This window comes from Myotis nattereri, assembly GCF_964212035.1.
Source record: "Myotis nattereri genome assembly, chromosome: 3".
Classification (NCBI taxonomy): domain Eukaryota; kingdom Metazoa; phylum Chordata; class Mammalia; order Chiroptera; family Vespertilionidae; genus Myotis; species Myotis nattereri.
The window spans coordinates 127,086,443-127,104,488 of record NC_138077.1 but is presented as its reverse complement, the minus strand read 5'-3'; the positions used below and the strand labels follow the sequence as shown (position 1 = coordinate 127,104,488).

General features: G+C 49.7%; 1 protein-coding gene across 1 annotated transcript in view; it reads right to left on the bottom strand.

Annotated features, from left to right (window-relative positions):
* RREB1 (ras responsive element binding protein 1) overlaps nt 1-18,046 on the bottom strand; it is an 80,858-nt gene that overhangs the window by 20,103 nt on the left and 42,709 nt on the right. The window contains exons 8-9 of the mRNA XM_081087340.1: nt 5,253-5,442; nt 945-3,843 (exon numbers count right to left, since the gene is read on the bottom strand). Coding sequence (XP_080943466.1) covers nt 945-3,843; nt 5,253-5,442 — 3,089 coding nt within the window. The remainder of the gene's footprint in view (nt 1-944; nt 3,844-5,252; nt 5,443-18,046) is intronic.

Below are 18,046 nucleotides of genomic sequence, written 5' to 3'. Positions count from 1 at the left end.
TCAGAGACCAGCAGCTTTCACTCCCCTCCATCCCCTCTCACACTCTCTTCGACTTCCCCTTTGTAGAAACAGCCTTCCTCTGTGGGTTTCTGCGGAGCTTCAAGGGATGATCAGCCCTGAACGAAGTGTTTCCACCTGGCACAGAGCATGGCTCACACCCAGTCAGTCCCAACACCTCCCTCACCACGCTGCCACCACCTTAAGCCTCCTAATTACCCAGGGTTGTCAGACTTACCAACTAAAATTACAGATCACCAGTTAAATTTGAATTTCAGATAAAAACCAAGTAAATTTTTAGTATATCTCAAATACTGCATGAAAAACATACAAAAAAATTGTTACTTATTTGAAATTCAAATTTAACTGGTATCCTATATTTTATATGGCAATCCTATACTGTCTAATTCTTTATTCAGTTTTAGGTACTACCTATTAATATTTAGGTTATCAAAATATTATCTAAAGGTTGAAGATCTCACCCAATTTGTCCTCAGTTCCATGACATACGTCCTGTGTGAATATTTAGTAAATTATAATTAAGAAAACAGTTGCATGGTCATTAACTTAATACAAAGCTCCATTTCTCCCTCATTGCCTCCTGTGGGTAACCAAGAGTTTAATCTTGCTGCCTTTTCCAGAAGGGACCAGAGGGATGGCAGTGAGTAACTGATTGGTCTAGGACCATTTTTCACCTAAAAACACCTTACTTTCAACACCCTCCCTTCACCAGCAGCCCTCAGAGGGATCATACAATAGCAATAGGTCGTCTGGTTACCTGAGCACATGGCCTCAATAGGCCAACCCCCTGCTTCTGAGACAGAAGGAAGGGAACCTAGGAATGGGGCCATGGGAACAGGACCCCACACTTTCAACTCCACCCTCTTTCTCCCCCTGGCCGGTGGCCAGTCTCCCCACTGGACGTAGTGTGTGTGAGGCCCTCTTACCAGTGTGTGTGAGCATGTGCCTCTGGAGGGAGCTGGCCCAAGGGAAGACGCGAGGGCAGTGGGGACAGTTGATCTTCTGCAGGCAGTTGGCATAAGAGTTCCGCTTTGTCCTCAGCAGCTTGTCTTCTGGGGGGCTGCCCTGCTCTTCATCACTGGGCCCATTGTGGTCAGCGGGGGCACCGGCCAACTCGTCCTGAGCATCGTCCTCTGCAGTCTGCAGAAATGGACTGAACTTGTTGGTGTCTGTGGTAGCCAGCATCTTCTCAATGCTGGCAAATTCCCCACTAGAGTCCAGGTCTACCCCACCACTGCTGGCCCGGGGCCGGCTCCTCAACCCCTTTTTCCGGCCCCTCTTCTTTGACAAGCCAGCTGGCCCCTGCCCAGTGGGTGAAGCCGCCTCTGGACTGTTGGCAGCAGGGGGTGGGTCGCTGGATTCTTTGGGGCTGGTGGTCTCAGTGGGGGCAGTGGTGCCTCCCAAGCTGTCTGAAGCTGTGGTGTTACTGCTGGTGCCTGTGGGCCCTGGGTCAGCCACCTTGCCTTTGAGCAAGGTGGGGGCTGAGGACACGGATGAGATGATCTGGGCAATGGAGGCCAGTGGGGGCAGCTCTTCTGTCATAGGGGGCTTTGGCAAGAGCAGGGGGGGCTTGGGGCGTAGAGGCCTCAACAAGGCTGGGCTGCTTATCAGGGTGGAGCTGCCCAAGAGAGGGGAGCTGTTGATGAGGGCTGAAGAGTAAATGGGGACAGCGACCTGAACGGAGCCCTGCAAGGGCTGAGCATGGGCTTCCAGAGTAGTGGCTGTGGAGGATGCTGCCGAAAGGGCCAAGGGTTTCTCCAAGATCCCACTGGATCCCAAGGGCACTGGCAGAGTAGGGCACGGTGGTGGACAGGGAGAGAGTTGCTCCCTGCTCCCTGGTTCCTGCTCAGGCATCTTGGCTTCACTGGGAGCAGCTGAATCCTTTTCTCCTCTTCTAAAGTTCTTAGGGATGGACAGGTCAATGGGCTCCATGGAGCAGTCATAGGGGGCCGAGGAAGAGGGGCTCAGGAACACGGCTGCGTTTTCCTGCTTCACGTGGACCAGAGCCAGGCCCTTCTGGGAGAAGTCCAGAGGCTCGTTGAAGTCCACTGAGAAGTTGCTGGCCGGCTCCAACTTGACAGAGATGGGAGGCGGAGGCTGGGTGGGGCCGGCATGAAGATAGCCATTCTGGGCCTCCAGAAAGGTAGCAAGGGGTTTGCGCTCACCAAAGGTTCCGCTGCCCTCCTCCACCCTCCCTGAGGCCTCAGCTGCAGGGGCCTCCTTGGGGCCCAGGCCATCTGCCGCCAGGATGTAGCTCTCGATATCGTGCTCTGGCACATGTAGGTGCTGCTTAAGGATGTGGTGGACGCAGTTGCGCTTGGCTGAGAAGGTGGCACTGCACTCCTTGCACTCAAAGGGCTTGTGGCTCTTAGGGCAGCCGCCCAAGCCGCGGCCACAGTGCGTGCGCATGTGGATGCGCAGAGCGCGGTAGTGCTTCAGGTCTTCACCGCACAGCCGGCACACTGTGTCTGGGGAGCAGAAGGCGTCCACCATCTCTGCCGCGCTGCTGGTCACATACTCGATGTTCTTCTCGATGTCCTTGCGGGTGGCCTTGAGATGCTTCTTGCGCAGGTGCCGCTCGCAGTTGGCCTTGACGGTGAAGGGGTAGTGGCAGATCTTGCAGATATAGGGCCGCTCGCCACTGTGCGTGCGCAGGTGGCGGATGAGTGCGGCCTTGTCGGCCGCGATGTAGTCGCAGATGTTGCACTGGTATGGAGAGATGCCCAGATGGGAGCGCACATGAGCACGCAACACCCCGGAGAAGGCGAACACCTGGTTGCAGAAGCGACAGGGATAGAGCACCTTACGCATGGCTGGAGATTTCTTGCTGCTGGGGCCCGTCATGATGGCCTTGAGGTCTCCCTCTGTTATCTCCTGCTTGATCTTGGCTTCCATGCTCAGGGGCAGCAGGGCTTCGATGATGCTGTCCTGCTCCAATTGCGTCTTCATCTCGGCCTGACCTGGTAGCTCTACCCGTGGCTGCTGCAGGAAGAGCTGCATGGCCGCGTGTGGCTGGGCCCCGGACTTGGACTGCAGCAGGTTTGTGTTGGAGGCCACCTCCACAGAGCCTTTGAGGAGCTTCAGGGCCGGCGGGGGCAGGCTGGGACTGATGCAGCCAGGGGAGGCCTGCTGGGCATTGAGGAGAGGAGGGGGTGTTGAGGTGGCCACCACTGTCCGCGGTGTGACCAGAGGCTTTGGCTTCAGAGGGGGCATGTGTTTGAAAATCGCCTGCAGAGGGGTGACAGGGGCCTTGGAGAGAGGCGGAAGACTGATTTGAGGGGGTGCTGAGGCTGCCATCTTGAGGATCTGCTGGATGTCAGCCAGCTCAATGGCGGACTCCCCGGAGATGGGCTTGACCACAATACTACTATCAGGCTGGATGATGAAGCCCTTTTGGAAAGGCTGCAGGGACAGGTGCTTCATGCTCTCCTTGGTGGCCGGGAGGACTGTGAGAGAACCGCCCAGGGAAGAAGCTTCGAAAGGAGATAGCCTCAGCATGTTGGTGCAGCCGGGTTCCTGAGGTAGCTGACACTTGAGTGCCTGGAACTGTATTGCTTGGTTGTCATCCGGCGGGGGCTCCTCGGCTGGGACAGGCCTGACGTCTTTGGTGTGCTGCAGGCCCAGCAAGGCCAGGAAGACCTTCTGTTCCATGGCGTCACCAGGTAGGGTCTTGGCTTGCAACCTTTCCCGTCCCTGGTCCACAGCGACATGGGTCTGCTTGTGCAGGGCGAGTGAGGAGAGCATGGGGAATGCCTTGTCGCAGATGTCACAGACAAAACGGTGTTGCTCGCTGATGCACCTTCGCAGGTTTGTTTCACACCAGGCCTGCAAAGCGAGGAATCAAAAGGAGGATTTAAAAATCATCACTAAACTGAGATGCAGAACGGCTGCAGTACCCAACTTTCTCCATAACGTGTAGGAGCTGACCTTTCCCTGCTCGCTAATTGCTGGAGTGAATAAGGAAACCCACAAGCATGTTTTCTTGATGAATGACATCATCCCCAGGTATCTCAGCAGTGAAGCAAGTTAAGTTAATAATATCACAGTGGTAGGATTTTCTTTTTAAAAAATGGGTGCCTTGTAAAACTAACTGACGGTGGAGAACCCCTGTGCTGTCAAGGAGAGAGGGAGCACCATCCGGGATTACACGGGTACACACATATGGGTGCCTACATATGGAATTGAGCTTGAGGCTTATGCACTGGAAGAATTTCACTGTTGCTATCATCTATCAATTTTTTAAATTTGGAAAAAAGTAGTTTTAGCAGGTACTTTATCAGCAGAGAACAAATATGGCTCAGGTTAATAATGACCCAAAACATCTATCTATATATAAAAGGCTAATATGCTAAGTGTCTCTCTGCCCGTCCGACCGGTTGCTATGACGTGCACTGACCACCAGGGGGCAGACGATCAATGCAGGAACTGCTGAGCTGGAGTGACTTGGCAGCCGCGGTTCTCGGGTGATGTACCCCAAAACCAGAGAGGAGGGAACCCAATTCCTTGTGGGCCCACGTGATTCCACCTTCGGCTGTGGGTTATGTTGTTGCTGGGGCACTGTTGGCCTCGAATATGGTTTACTGCACACTTACTTTTGCGATCCACACCCTGTACGACACCAACTTAGCAGAGTGCCCTCTTGCACTCTGGGACCCCTCAGGGGATGTCGGAGAGCGGGTTTCAACCTGATCCCCACAGGCCAGGCTGAGGAACCCCACCTGCTAGAGGGACCCTGCTCACTCCTCAGACGCCGGAGGGAGCACGGGAGGTTGGTTCCAGGGCGTGTCCGGCCCTTCTCGCCCAGTTCTGCCTCGTCAGCCACCTTCTAATTAATTTCCTTTCAGTGTGCATGAATTGCACGGGGTCACTAGTTTTAAATAAAAAACTACAATGCTGAAAATATTCAGCTGTAAGGCTAATTAAAACTATAAGCTGATGTAATTAAAAATACAAATCTAATTCTGATAGGGCCTAAAGAATGGGCAAAAGCCCTGATGAGCTAGACTCAGATGTAAGTAACTATGAAGAAAAAAAAAATGAAAGGCCACCTACACCTCTCAACACAACAACCCAAAAAAGACTAAAAAGGACAAAACTGAATTTCAAGAGGAAAGGTGTTAAAAACAAAACCCAAGGGACCTCATTTGAAGGAAAGGAAACCTCAGGGTGAAGAATTTAAGTCCCACCCTGTGGACCACGGAGGAGATGGCTGCTGGTTCTGCCCATCAGCATACCTGAGAAATCCGAGGAAACTTCCTACAGGAGAAGTCGGTGAATCCCAAGTCATGGAAGCCAGCAGGAATGGAAGGGTTGTTCTGGATGAAAGGCCTTCCCGTTGCATCTCTGGGAAGCTGTTTGTGGACAAGCGCATTGTGGCGTAGCAATCCTCGATGTGTCCGAAAGGTGACACAGCAAATGTCACATCTGGGAAGAAAGTGACAGAATATAAGGAGACAGCGAAGTCAGAATTTCCACCTGTCCATTAATCTTATTGTATTTTATTGTCCTTTGATCTATAAATAAATGAAAATAAAATGATAAAACAATTTATTATAATAATGAAAATAGGAATGATGTAACATCTAGAAGCCAGTCTGCTCACGGTCAGCAACAAAAAACTCTTCCTTAAAAAGAAACTATAGCCTAACAACTTCTGGGTTTCCCATCTTTGCAGACAGCACAGGTGTGCACACTGTCGCAGGCCTTTGTTCTGTCACACTGAGTGATCCTTCCAAAGGATCCTCTCATGGTACACATAAACTAATTACGAAAATTATGTGGCACACCAAAAAGTGGTGTCCTCACTCCCTCTGCTCAGTGTATTCTAGTCATAAAACATTTTGAAAGTCAAAAAGCACAAATTTACACAGCACCTCAGGCAATCACATCAGCATTCCTGGTACCTGATCAAGATAAAATGATAAACTCTTCAACCGAGGTTGCAGCATGTGACAGAGATTATGACTTATGTGTTATATTCTGATATTATTGCCACTCACTATCTGAAGAATAACCGCAGTTCCCACCGCTGAGCCCACACTGAGGGTAGTGGCACGACCCCGGCAGGTGGACCGTTATCACGGAGGAGAACGCTAAGGCTGAGGGCACACGCCTCGTAAGAAGCAAACACAAACCCCCACGTGAGGGTCCCACCACGAGGCCGTCTCCCTTTCCTAGGAGCCCCCACGAATGCTTTACTTTAGAGCAGCCCTCCTCTTTCACCCTAACTGTCCTGGGACACATGGATGCGTCGGAAATGCCGTTGTTAAATACTTTTCTCCACTTTCACACGAGTGCTGTCCTGTAGGTCTTTGCTGAAAACCACCATCTTAAAATTTATACAATCATTAGGAGGTTGTCAACATCCCCTATCCAGCGATTTTCAACCTTTTTCCTCTCATGGCACATTACTAATCGCTATAATTCTGCGGCACACAAAAAGTGTATTTTTTGCTGATCTGACAAAAAGTAAAGGTATGTTTTTGATTCATTCACACCGGACGGCTATTGTTGTGTTGGCTGTTGTCTTTTTTTCATTTGACAATCTAAGAAAAAAGAGGTCAGTGCCCCTGACTAAATACTCAGTACTGCATGTCTTAAAAATTCTTGAGGCACACCATTTGAAAAATCTCTGGCCTAAGCCATCACTAGAGCTACACATGGTTATTTACATTTAATTAGTTAAAATTTCCTCAGTCACATTAGACTAATTTCCCGGGCACATTCCTATGATCACAGTACTGTGTGCCAAGCATCACTCCAGTACTTACACATGTAAGCACATCTGCCCCTTACAAAACCTCTACGGCAGTTCCTATTATTGTTTCACAGAGGAATAAAGTTCTTAGATTGTTAAAAAAAAAAAAAAAAGACAATAGCCAACACAACAATAGCCATCCAGTATGAATGAATCAAAATTATCCCTTATTTTTTGTCAGATTGGCAAAAATTGTATTTTTTGGTGTGCCACATAATTTTAGTAATTAGTTTATGTGTACCATGAAAGGAAAAAGGTTGAAAATTGCCGTATTAGATGATAATAATGTCTTGTCTACATTTCTTAAAAGCCCTTTTTCTTTACAGACATATAATGAGATATTTATGAATGAAATGTGTTGCCTGGGATTTGTTTTGAAATTATCTGGGGCAGAGAAGAGATGAGACACAAGTGCCTGTGGGTGGATAATTCCTGAAACTTGAGTGACGAGTGAGGGGTCATTACAGTAGTCTCTGTACTTCTGCATGAATTTGAAATGTTCCTTATACATCTAGAAAAACATCTCATTACAAACGGCTAATGACAGTGGGCTTTTTGCCTCTTTTTTCCACAGGTCAACAATGTCCAAACTACTATTTGCAGTAGGTGTGTGTGTGTGGGGGGGGGGGGGGGGGCGCGGGAGGGGGGGCGGTCAATCTATAGAAACTCCAGAAGAAAAGCCTCTGCACTGAGTCTCATGTGGTGCAGGTAATACAAAGGAGCCCATTTCTCCAGGAGCGCACTGGACAATCAGAGGGGCTAGGGGCCTACAGGGAGGTGCAGAGCCCAGGGCTCAGGAAGGCCCCACGATGTGCGATTTACAGGCTGGCAGGACGGGCTGGGTGGTCAAGCCTATGGCCTATCTGGTTTGGTACTTTATGAACTAGAGATAGTTCATTTTCTCTCTCCCTTCCCCTCTGTCCTGCCTGGGGCGTACACAGGTATGGTTTGGGGAACTGTGGGAGATGGGCGCTGGTCCGTGCCTTCCCTGGAAAGTGAGAATAAGAGAAGAAGTAAGAAAGATTGGAGCGGCCCTAGCTGGTTTGGCTCAGGGGATAGAGCATCCGCCTGTGAACTGAAAGGTCCCGGGTTCGATTCCAGTCAAGGGCACATACCTGTGTTGCGGGCTCGATCCCCTGTAGGGGGCATGCAGGAGGCAGCCGATCAGTGATTCTCATCATTGATGTTTCTATCTCTCTCTCCCTCTCCCTTCCTCTCTGAAATCAATAAAAATAATTAAAAAGAAAAAAAAGAAAGATTGGCGCAAGCTGTAGCCCAGTGGGCCCCTACAGGCATCTTTCACTTGAAGTCTACACTATCTCGAACTTCCCGAATTCATATAGCACTGCCTACATACATTTTGTGCAGTGTTTTAAATTCATTTTTACTAGTGCCAGGAACTGTCCTGGACTCTGGATCACTATATAGTTGAGTAAACCATAAGCCCTGAGGACTAAGAAGGTGGCTGGCTGGGATCAAAAAAAAAAAAAGAAAGAAAAGAAAGGAATAAAGGAAGGGGAAGGGGAAGGAGAAGGGGAGGGGAAGGGAGGGGAAGGGGAGGGGAAGGGAAGGGGAAAGGGAAGGGGAAGAGGAAGGGGAGGGGAGGGGAGGGAAGGGGAGGGGAAGGGGAAGGGGAAGGGGAAGGGGAAGGGGAGGGAAGGGAAGGGCAGAACAGCCATTTCTGCACAGGGATCTCTCCACACACTGCACTTAGCAGAGAAGCCTCCTCAGTAAACTACCTACCTCTGCACTGAACTGCCCTCTGAGCCAGCCCTTATAAGGGTTTCCTGGAATACTATTTCAACCAATAGGACTGAAGCTTTCCCCAGCCAATCAGAGCTACACAACTCTGACCAATCAGGGACCAGAGGTGGGGACTTCTGTCTATATTAGCCAGCTCCCCTGTGGATCTGGGAGCACACTTTCCACCAAAGACTGGCTTTCCCTGGCTGCAGCTGAAACACTGTAGATTTCTCAGACCCAGCATTGACCAGAGGGAGGGGGGCAGAGCAGAGTGGACCATCACAGAGTGGACCATTACATAGCAGAGCTGCCTAGCTGAAGAGGGGCCTGGCCTCAGGACCGCCTGGCTCCCAGGCAGCTTCACAGGGAGCTGTTCCACAACAGTGCTATTTTCATGGCCATGTTGTATTACCTCTGAGCTGTTTGTACTGAATAAAGTTTCCTTCTTTACCACACCCCAAATTGGGGACTCCTGTTGCAGTTTGAATTGGCACCAACAACCATTGGTTGACAAAATACATTCAGTTGATCCTCATTATTTGTGGATTCTGTATTTATGAATTTGCCTATTCATTAAAATTTACTTGTAAACCCCAAATTAGTACTTGCAGCACTTTCTGGGTCATTCATGATTGTGCACAGCACTGTGAAAAACTTGAGTTGCCCTAGGCTCACATTCCCAGCTGAGATCTAAAAAGGAGACACTCTGCCTTCTTGTTCAGCTGTCATACTGTAAACAAGTGTCTTTTTAGCAGTCTGTTTAGTGCCACAATCTATCTGTAGTGCTTTTTGTTGGTGGTTCTGTGTATAAAATGTCCCCGGAGCATAGTGCTGAAGTGCTGTTCCTAAGTGCAAGAGACTGTGATGTGCCTTATGGAAAAAATACCTGTTTTAGATAAGCTTTCATCAGAGATGAATTGAAGTGCTGTTGGCTGTGAATTTCATGTCAATGAGTCAATAGTATTTCATAAATAAGCTGTATTTAAATAGAAACACACATAAAATGAGGTTATATATTCAGCTGATGAAATGTTATAACTGTTTCATTCAGGAGCAATGACTCAGTATTAATTCTGTGTTCATGGTGCCTCTATCTATATGTAGAAAAGCCTAAGTGACCATTATGATGGAACGATCAGTCACTATGACGTGCACTGACCACAGGGGGACAGACGCTCAACACAGGAGCTGCCCCCAGCCTGCAGGCCCCGATCACCAATGGGGCCTGCTGGCCACATCCTGGTCCCTCCTCTCAGCTTGCAGACCCTGATCACCTGATCCAGGCCAGGCTCCCGGGCTGGGACAAGGAACCGAGGGTGGGTGGTGGTGGACGCAGCCCCTTTCCCAGGGGTGTCGAAGGCCGGCTCCCTCCTTGGGGCCAGTGGCCAACCTCCTGGGTCCCTCCCCCAATTCTGCAGGCCCCAATCAGCCCACCGCCCACCTGCCACGGTGGTAGTTGGCCCCTCCCCCTGGCCAGCAGGCCCCAATCGCCGGATCAGCACCCGCTGCCAACCTCCCAGTCCCTCCCTCTGGCTGACAGGTCCCAGTTGCCTGACTGGGGGCTGGGCCTGGGCTGGGGAACCGGGGATGGGTAGCAGCAGATACGGCCGGCGAGGGAAGGAGGAGGCGGGGAGGCAGGGAACCTGATCAGCCCTGATCGCTGGCCAGGCCTAGGGACCCCACCCATGCACGAATTTCATGCACCAGGCCTCTAGTAGAAAATAACTACAGTGAATAACAAGAACTGACTGTACACTTATTCACCCATCCTATGTGTGAGTCCATGTTGCTGTCATTGCATAAATCATTCTCATAACATCTTTGATTTCCAGTTTAGATTCTTTAAGGGAGAGCAAGAACCTACATTTTTACAAACCAAACTAAACCAGAACCCCATATTTTTATGATTATTTCTCTATTTACAGGTGCCTTGCCCACCCTAAATATGACAGCAATTTTTTACAAAACAGTCCAATATGGCCAATAACCAAATCTGCCCAACTTAGACTGGGAATCGAAACCTTTTAGTGTACAGGACCATGCTCTAACCAACTGAGCCACCCAGCCAGGGCTAGACTATTCTTTTTTTAAAAACAATATTTCACTGGTTCATACAAAATTTAATGAAATTATAGCAAATAATTACAAGTATTGCTGAAACAAACAGGTTGGGAAGAAATAATACTGACTCTTGGTAGCATACAAGTCAACTGTGAAAGGTGAGTATGTGTACCTGAGAGGTGGGCTGCAAACTCTGTGAACCATACAACACCTTATAATTAAGACATTTAAAAAAAACATATTTTTATTGATTTCAGAGAGGAAGGGAAAGGGAGAGAGAGATAGAAACATCAATGATGAGAGAGAATCATTGATTGGCTGCCTTCTGCATGCCCCCCATTGGGGATGGAGCCCACAACCGGGCATGTGCCCTTGACAAAAATGGAACCTGGGATGCTTAAGTCTGCAGGCCATTGCTCTATCCACTAAGCCAAACCGGCTGGGGCTAATTAAGACATTTTTGAGCATGCATCTCATATCTATTTATTGTTTAACTGAGAAATATGTACAATGTGTATTTATATAAACACACAGTCCTTGGGTTATGTTGGACTTGACGTACGTCATTTTGTGGTTATGTCCCCACTCCCATCCTATCTAATAAAAGAGAAACATGGTAATTGGCGTACGACCGCTATCCTTCCCATTGGCTAATCAGGATGATATGCAAATTAACTGCCAGTCAAGATGGCGGCCAGCAGCCAGGCAGCTTAAACTGAACATGAGGCTTGCTTGCTTCAGTGATGGAGGACTGCAACGTTCCCCGCCTGCCTTGCCGGCCTCTGAGCTTGCAGTTTAAGAAACATTGTAACATATAGAAGCTAAACAAAATCCCAGAAACCAGCTTTCAGCCGGATGGGATTTCAGAGCTGGAGTTGATACAGAGTTTCGATTATAGAACCTAAACAAACCAGATACCTGCTTTCAGCAGCAGAGGCCTAAGAGCTGGAGCCTCAGAGCTAAAGGTGGCCCAGAATAAAAAAAGAAAAAAGAAAAAAAGGAGCAGTTGGGAGCTTCAGTCCCAGCCTGAAAACAGCCCTCAGCCCCTCACCCAGAGTGGCCAGGCACCCCAGTGGGGACCCCAACCCTGATCCAGGACACCCTTCAGGGCAAACCAGCCAGCCCCCACCCATGCACCAGGCCTCTATTCTATATAGTAAAAGGGTAATATGCCTCCCAGCACCGGGATCAGCGTTTCAGGGGGCAGCGCCCAAACCCCCTGATCGCCCAAACCCCCTGATCGCCCTGCGGCTCTGTGTGTGACAGGGGGCGGGGCCACAACCTCCCTATCTGCCCTGCTCTGTTCCTGACAGGGGAAGGCGCCCCAACCCCCTGATCGGCCCTGCTCTGTGCCTGATAGGGGGGAGCTCCCCAACCCCCTGATCACTCTGCGGCTCTGTGTATGACAGGGTGCGGCGCCCCAACTCCCCCATCCCACGGGCCCTGCTCTATGTGTGACGGGGTAGAGCCATAACCTCCCCATCAGCCCTGCCCTGAGTGTGAGAGTGGCGGCGCCCCAACCCCCTGATCGGCCCTGCTCTGTGGGTGATAGAGGGTGGCGCCCCAACCTCCCCCCCCACAGGCCCTGCTCTGTGTGTGATGGGGTAGAGTCATAACCTCCCCATCGGCCCTGCCTTGAGTGTGACAGTGGCGGCACCCCAACCCCCTGATCTGCCCTGCTCTGTGTGTGACAGGGGGCAGTGCCCCAACTCCCCTATCGGCCCTACTCTGTGCATGACAGGGGGGAGCTCCCCAACCCCCTGATTGGCCCTGCTCTGTGCATGACAGGGGGGAGCTCCCCAACCCCCTGATCGACCCTGCTCTGTGCGTGACAGGGGGGAGCTCCCCAACCCCCTGATGGGCCCTGCTCTGTGCGTGACAGGGGGTGGCGCTGCAACCTCCCCATTGACCCTGCCTCGAGTGTGACAGGGGGCGGTGCCCCAACCCCCCAATCGGCCCTACCCTGAGCGTGACTGAGGGTGGCATCACAACCTCCCAATCTGCCCTGCTCTGTGCATGACAGGGGGCGGCGCCCAAACTCCCCAATCAGCCCTGCTCTGAGCCCGACCAGAGGCTGCACCTAGGGATTAGGCCTGCCCTCTGCCACCCGGGAGCAGCAGGCCAAAGCCAGCAGGTCATCATCTCCCGAGGGGTCCCGGACTGCGAGAGGGCACAGGCCGTGCTGAGGGCCCCCCTCCCCCACGAGTGCACAAATTTTTGTGCACCAGGCCTCTAGTTTATTTATAAAAGAAAAAAAAAGTTCCGTCATTTCGACGTGTGTATATATGTGCTTTATGTTTTTTTTTTTTTTTTTAAATATATTTTATTGATATTTTACAGAGAGGAAGGGAGAGAGATAGAGAGTTAGAAACATCGATGAGAGAGAAACATCGATCAGCTGCCTCCTGCACATCTCCCACTGGGGATATGCCCGCAACCCAGGTACATGCCCTTGACCGGAATCGAACCTGGGACCTTTCAGTCCGCAGGCCGACGCTCTATCCACTGAGCCAAACCGGTTTCGGCGCAATGTTTTTTTTTATTATTTATTTACCACAAGTAAAGGTCAGGAATTGTTATCTTTCTTTTAAATTTTTTTTACTGTTTCACTTCATTACTGCTGTGTATGTGCTCCATGTGAGTGACATAGGGGCGTATGTAGGTGGGTTCCGACTTAAGGCAACAATTGCGTGACGTCGTGCCGTAGGAATGGATCTCTGACATAACTCGAGGACCTACTGTACATATATTTGTACGCATATATGTCAGGTACATTATAAAATGTAAAAACAGAAAAATTTAAAGGGTGAGATAAAAAGTTCTATTTTTTTCTTATACCTTAAGAGATCTTTCTGAACACCCTCCACGTTTGAGACTACCACACCAGCGCACACCTATTGGCCATGAATATTCAATGTAAGAGGCAACATAAGCAGGTTTTATAAAAAAAGCAAACAAACAATTGGAAAGCCCAGCTGGCGTGGCTCAGTGGATGAGTGTTGACCTATGTACCAGGTGGTCATGATTCAATTCCAGGTTGGGGCACATGCCCGGGCTGTGGGATCAAATCCTTAGTGGGGGGTGCGCAGGAGGCAGCCGATCAACGACTCTCTTATCATTGATTTTCTATCCTTCTCTCCCTCTCCCTTCCTCTCTGAAATCAATAAAAACATATCAAAACAAAACAAAGCAATGGACAGTCTCTCTTAATAGGGCAATCAGAATTTGCTGCACTTCTATTATAGCAATTAATGACACTCTTTCTCTAGTCCAGTGGTTCTCAACCTTGGCTGGACATTAGAATCACCTGGGAATCTTTAAAATCCTGATTTCTGGGCCTCATCCTCCGGAAATTCTGTTTCTTTGTTATGGGGTGAGGCCACAACATTAGTAACAAAGAAACAGAATTTCCAGAGGATGAGGTCCAGAAATCAGGATTTTAAAAAGATTCCCAGGTGATTCTAATGTGCTGCCAAGGTTGAGAACCACTGCTCTAGTCTCTTATCCTAATATATAAAAACCCTGGGTCGTAACGAGCTCTCCTGACCGAGGCTCGACCAACCGGAAGTCAGTCCTGCAGTCAGTGCTGGGTGTGGCAATCCAGCACAGACTGCTTTCATTTGCAGGTGCAGTGCCCCAGCACTGACTGTTGAGGGGGCTGCGAATCAGGGCCAGAGAGAGGCCTGAAGAGAGAAGCAGGGACTGATCCATTGCCTCTGTGGCAGCTTTTGATCAGCACTTGCCTCTCTCTTTCTCTCCCAGTCTGGCTAGCAGCCACGCCTCCATTTCTCTCCAGGCCTCCACTGGGGCTGCTTATCAGCCCTGCTTATCAGGCCCCATTGATAGACCCAAAGACGCTGACTGACATAGAAACCGAACAATCAGAACAGAATCTGGGTGCTATGAGGAACAAATGGCTGCCTAGAAGGCGGAGCTTTTGACGTTGACTGGCATAGGAAGTGACTAATCAGAACCAAATCTGGGTGCTGTGAGGAGCCAATGGCTGCCTAGGAGGCAGAGCTTTTGATGCTGACTGACATAGAAACCAACCAATCAGAACCAAATTGGCCAGAAGAGAAGGGCAGTTGGGGGCGAGATCAGGCCTGCAGGCAAGGGCAGTTGGGGGTGATCAGGCAGGCAGGCAAGCAGTTAGGAAGGATCAGGCCTTAACTGGCAGTCGGACATCCCCAAAGGGTCCCCAATTGGAGAGGGTGCAGGATGGGCTGAGGGAGCCCCCCCATGCACGAATTTTGTGCACCAGGCCACTAGTCCTATATAATAAAAGACTAATATGCAAATCGACCAAAGAACAGAATGACCGGTCACTATGACATGAACTGACCACCAGGGGGCAGATGCTCAACATAGAAGCTGCCCCCTGATGATCAGTGTGCTCCCACAAGGGGAGCGCTGCTCAGCCAGAAGCTGGGCTCACAGCTGGTGAGCACAGCAGCGGTGGCGGGAGCCTTTCCTGCATCTGCAGCAGTGCTGAGGATGTTCGACTGCCGGCTTACGCCCACTCCCCGCATCAGTTGGACATCCCCGGAGGGCTCCTAGACTGTGAGAGGGTGCAGGCTGGGATGAGGGACCCCTTGCCCCCGCCGCCCCCAAGTGCACAAATTTTCTGCACTAGGCCTGTAATTCAGTTTATAATCCCTCCTGTTCCTGGCTTCTAGAACAGAGGTTCACATGTAGTAGGTTCTCAATGAACTCATGGCAGAATAAACCAGTGCCACCCACAGCTCTGTGTCCTCTGTGGAAGGCAGCTGTGGAACAGTGCGGGGATGGGCCCAGGGACCAGAGGCACTGGGCGGGTAAGTCCAGTGGCCTTGTAGAATTTACTTTATCTGCATTTTAGCTGCCTATGTAAAATTTCCCAAACATGCCTGAGATATGAATCCCCTCAGGACCTTCTTAAGAAACCATAATCCAAATAAGGAGAGCATAGGCCTAAGAATCTGTATGTGAACAAGCACACAAGGTGACTAATAGTTAGACAACTTTGAAAAACAGATTATAGTGAGAATTAAGTGAGAGGATCTTGAACCTGTAAGATCACTCTATAAGCTACAGGCCTGTGAGAGCTCTTTCACCTTCCTTCTCCAAGCTTGTTTATTTTCTCCTGTGTATGATGGGGATCTTTAGAGCTACGATGAATAACAGATAATAAAATCCTTGAAAAACTGCAAGGCTGCATTACAAACTTAACCATTATTTTGTATTGCTAGGAGCATTAAAAAAAAAAATCAGGAATAGCTCATTTCCTGGCAATCAGAGCAAACAGAAAATTCAGGAAAAATGGAATTTTAATTTCAAAAGGGTGTGTTCTCTCTTGAGAACTTCATAATATTCTCTGCTACTTCTGTTTCACTTTGAGACTCCTGGGGAGAGGCCTGTGCTCTTTGTGGTCAGCCTCCGTCCTACCTACAATACCTGCTTCCTCACCACTCCCCCACCCTCCTGGAGCCACAGCTCATGCAGAGGAGCTTGCACACACTCAGAGCCTTCTAACAACATCTAAATAAGGCCCTGGATCTACAGGTTCACACCTCTGTTTTTCATGGGATTTCAACCAAGGGGCTCCGGTTTCACTTCTGAAAAGATATAGAATGTCATCTCACAAACAAGCTGCTTGAAAGTGGCAGAGAAAAAAAATCTGCTTTGAAACCAGAAGTACTTCAAGAGGCTGGTTAAAGGCAGAAAAAAACAGCCACAGAGAAACACTGCCTCCCCCTCACACTCGGCACCTGGTGACAGACCTAAATAAAAGCAGTGTGGAAACCCATCACCCAGGACATTTGGATTGGCCTTTGTTAGCCAGAGACACCCATTCAACCAGCCCTCCCAGGGAGAATGCCCTGCAACTTTGTTTCTAAGCAGCTCTTCAAGGACAATGAAGGTCATTGTAAATTTGTAAGCGATGCTGATGTTGTTGGATGCAGAGCTGGCGCAGGCATGATTCCTGGGGTATTTGCTAACCTCCCTTGGGCTTGTCAGTCTTCATTAAGGCCACAGCCATTGGCCAAGTGGTTCCCCCAACTCTCCCCTTACCCCTAGTTTAGGGGATCTCTCAACTCTGCCAGGAACTTGTGAACAGCACGACTGCAAAGTATGTAGATGGAGTAGAACTGTCCTTAGAGTCCTAGGAGAGGGGAGGCTGTAGGACGATTCCATTTTGCAAGTGATTTTGACGATGTGCCAGAGGGAAGTTTTACAAACCCAAACGGCTGTTTCTGATTGTCTGGTAGCAGAGATGGCCCTACACAGGCAACTGAGGGTAACTTTTCCAAAATGGGAACTATGCTCTCAGTAGGACAAATGAATTTCGGAGAAAGTGTATCTAGTTGTAGGATTTAAACAAGCTAACAGAACTCCACCAACTCTTCTAAAAACAAACCTGCTTCCTTCCTTTTTAAATCTCACACAGAAATAGGTACTCTAAGGAAAACAAAAATCCATCAGTGGAAAAACCGCAAAGGACAATTTAAGTAAAGGTGAGATTAGATTCCAAGTGTCACACAGGGATGAAAGCTCACGTGTCCTCAATTTATAAAAGGAGGATCACCTGTATGTGAACGCCCATCATTCTATTCACAGACACAGTGTTTCTGTACCCTAAGGCATCTCACCAGAGCCTATTCACCCAGAAAACACCTGAACTCTAGCACGTTAGCAAATGCCTCTATAAGAGAGTATGAAACTTAATTTAGAATACTGGAGTGGATTTCAGCATCCCCCATTCCTCAAGGAGGATCCTCTGACCAGGGCAGGGATCTAGCAGCTCTGTTAGGGGTGTGTGGAAAGGAGGAGCTATAGTGTCAGGGGCATGCAGAGTTGAGCTCTCTTGAACAGCAGAGGGTTGCAGCTGCTTGCAACTTCTCTCTCCCTTAGCACCACTTGTAATGTCACTGAAGGGCATGGGTAGGTGTGATGCACACATAGGAGAGGGCTGAGGTGGGGGGGGGGGGGTCCCAGGGCAGGAAAGTGCCCCCAGGGAACATGTGGGGTGAGGGGGTAGGTGAGCCCAGTTTCCACTGTGGCCCCTGGTATGGCAGGATTGAGGGCTCCCAATGCTGGCAGCTGGAAGGAGGCACCCATGATCCCAGAGAGCCTTCAACTCATACTTTAGCCCTTCTTGTCCCTTCTCTTTTGGAAATCAAACAAACCAAGCAAAATCTCACAGCACACTGGCTCTGACCTTGGCATTGGCCAGGCTAGAAAGAGCACATTGTTAACATGGTAAAGACATCTGACTCCCACAAGAACAGTGAACTGGCAGGGTCCTGAAACCATGGAGAGACCTGGACCGCCAGCCAGTGCCCAAGCCCTGCCCCGGCTGCCACAGGCAGAGGGACAGCACAGCAAGGGAAGGGCTGCAACAGCCAGCGCTGTAGGCCAAGGAAGTACTCGCCTTAGTTAGCTGAGGTTTGTCCTTGCAATTCTCAAAGGACTTTATGGCAAATAAAT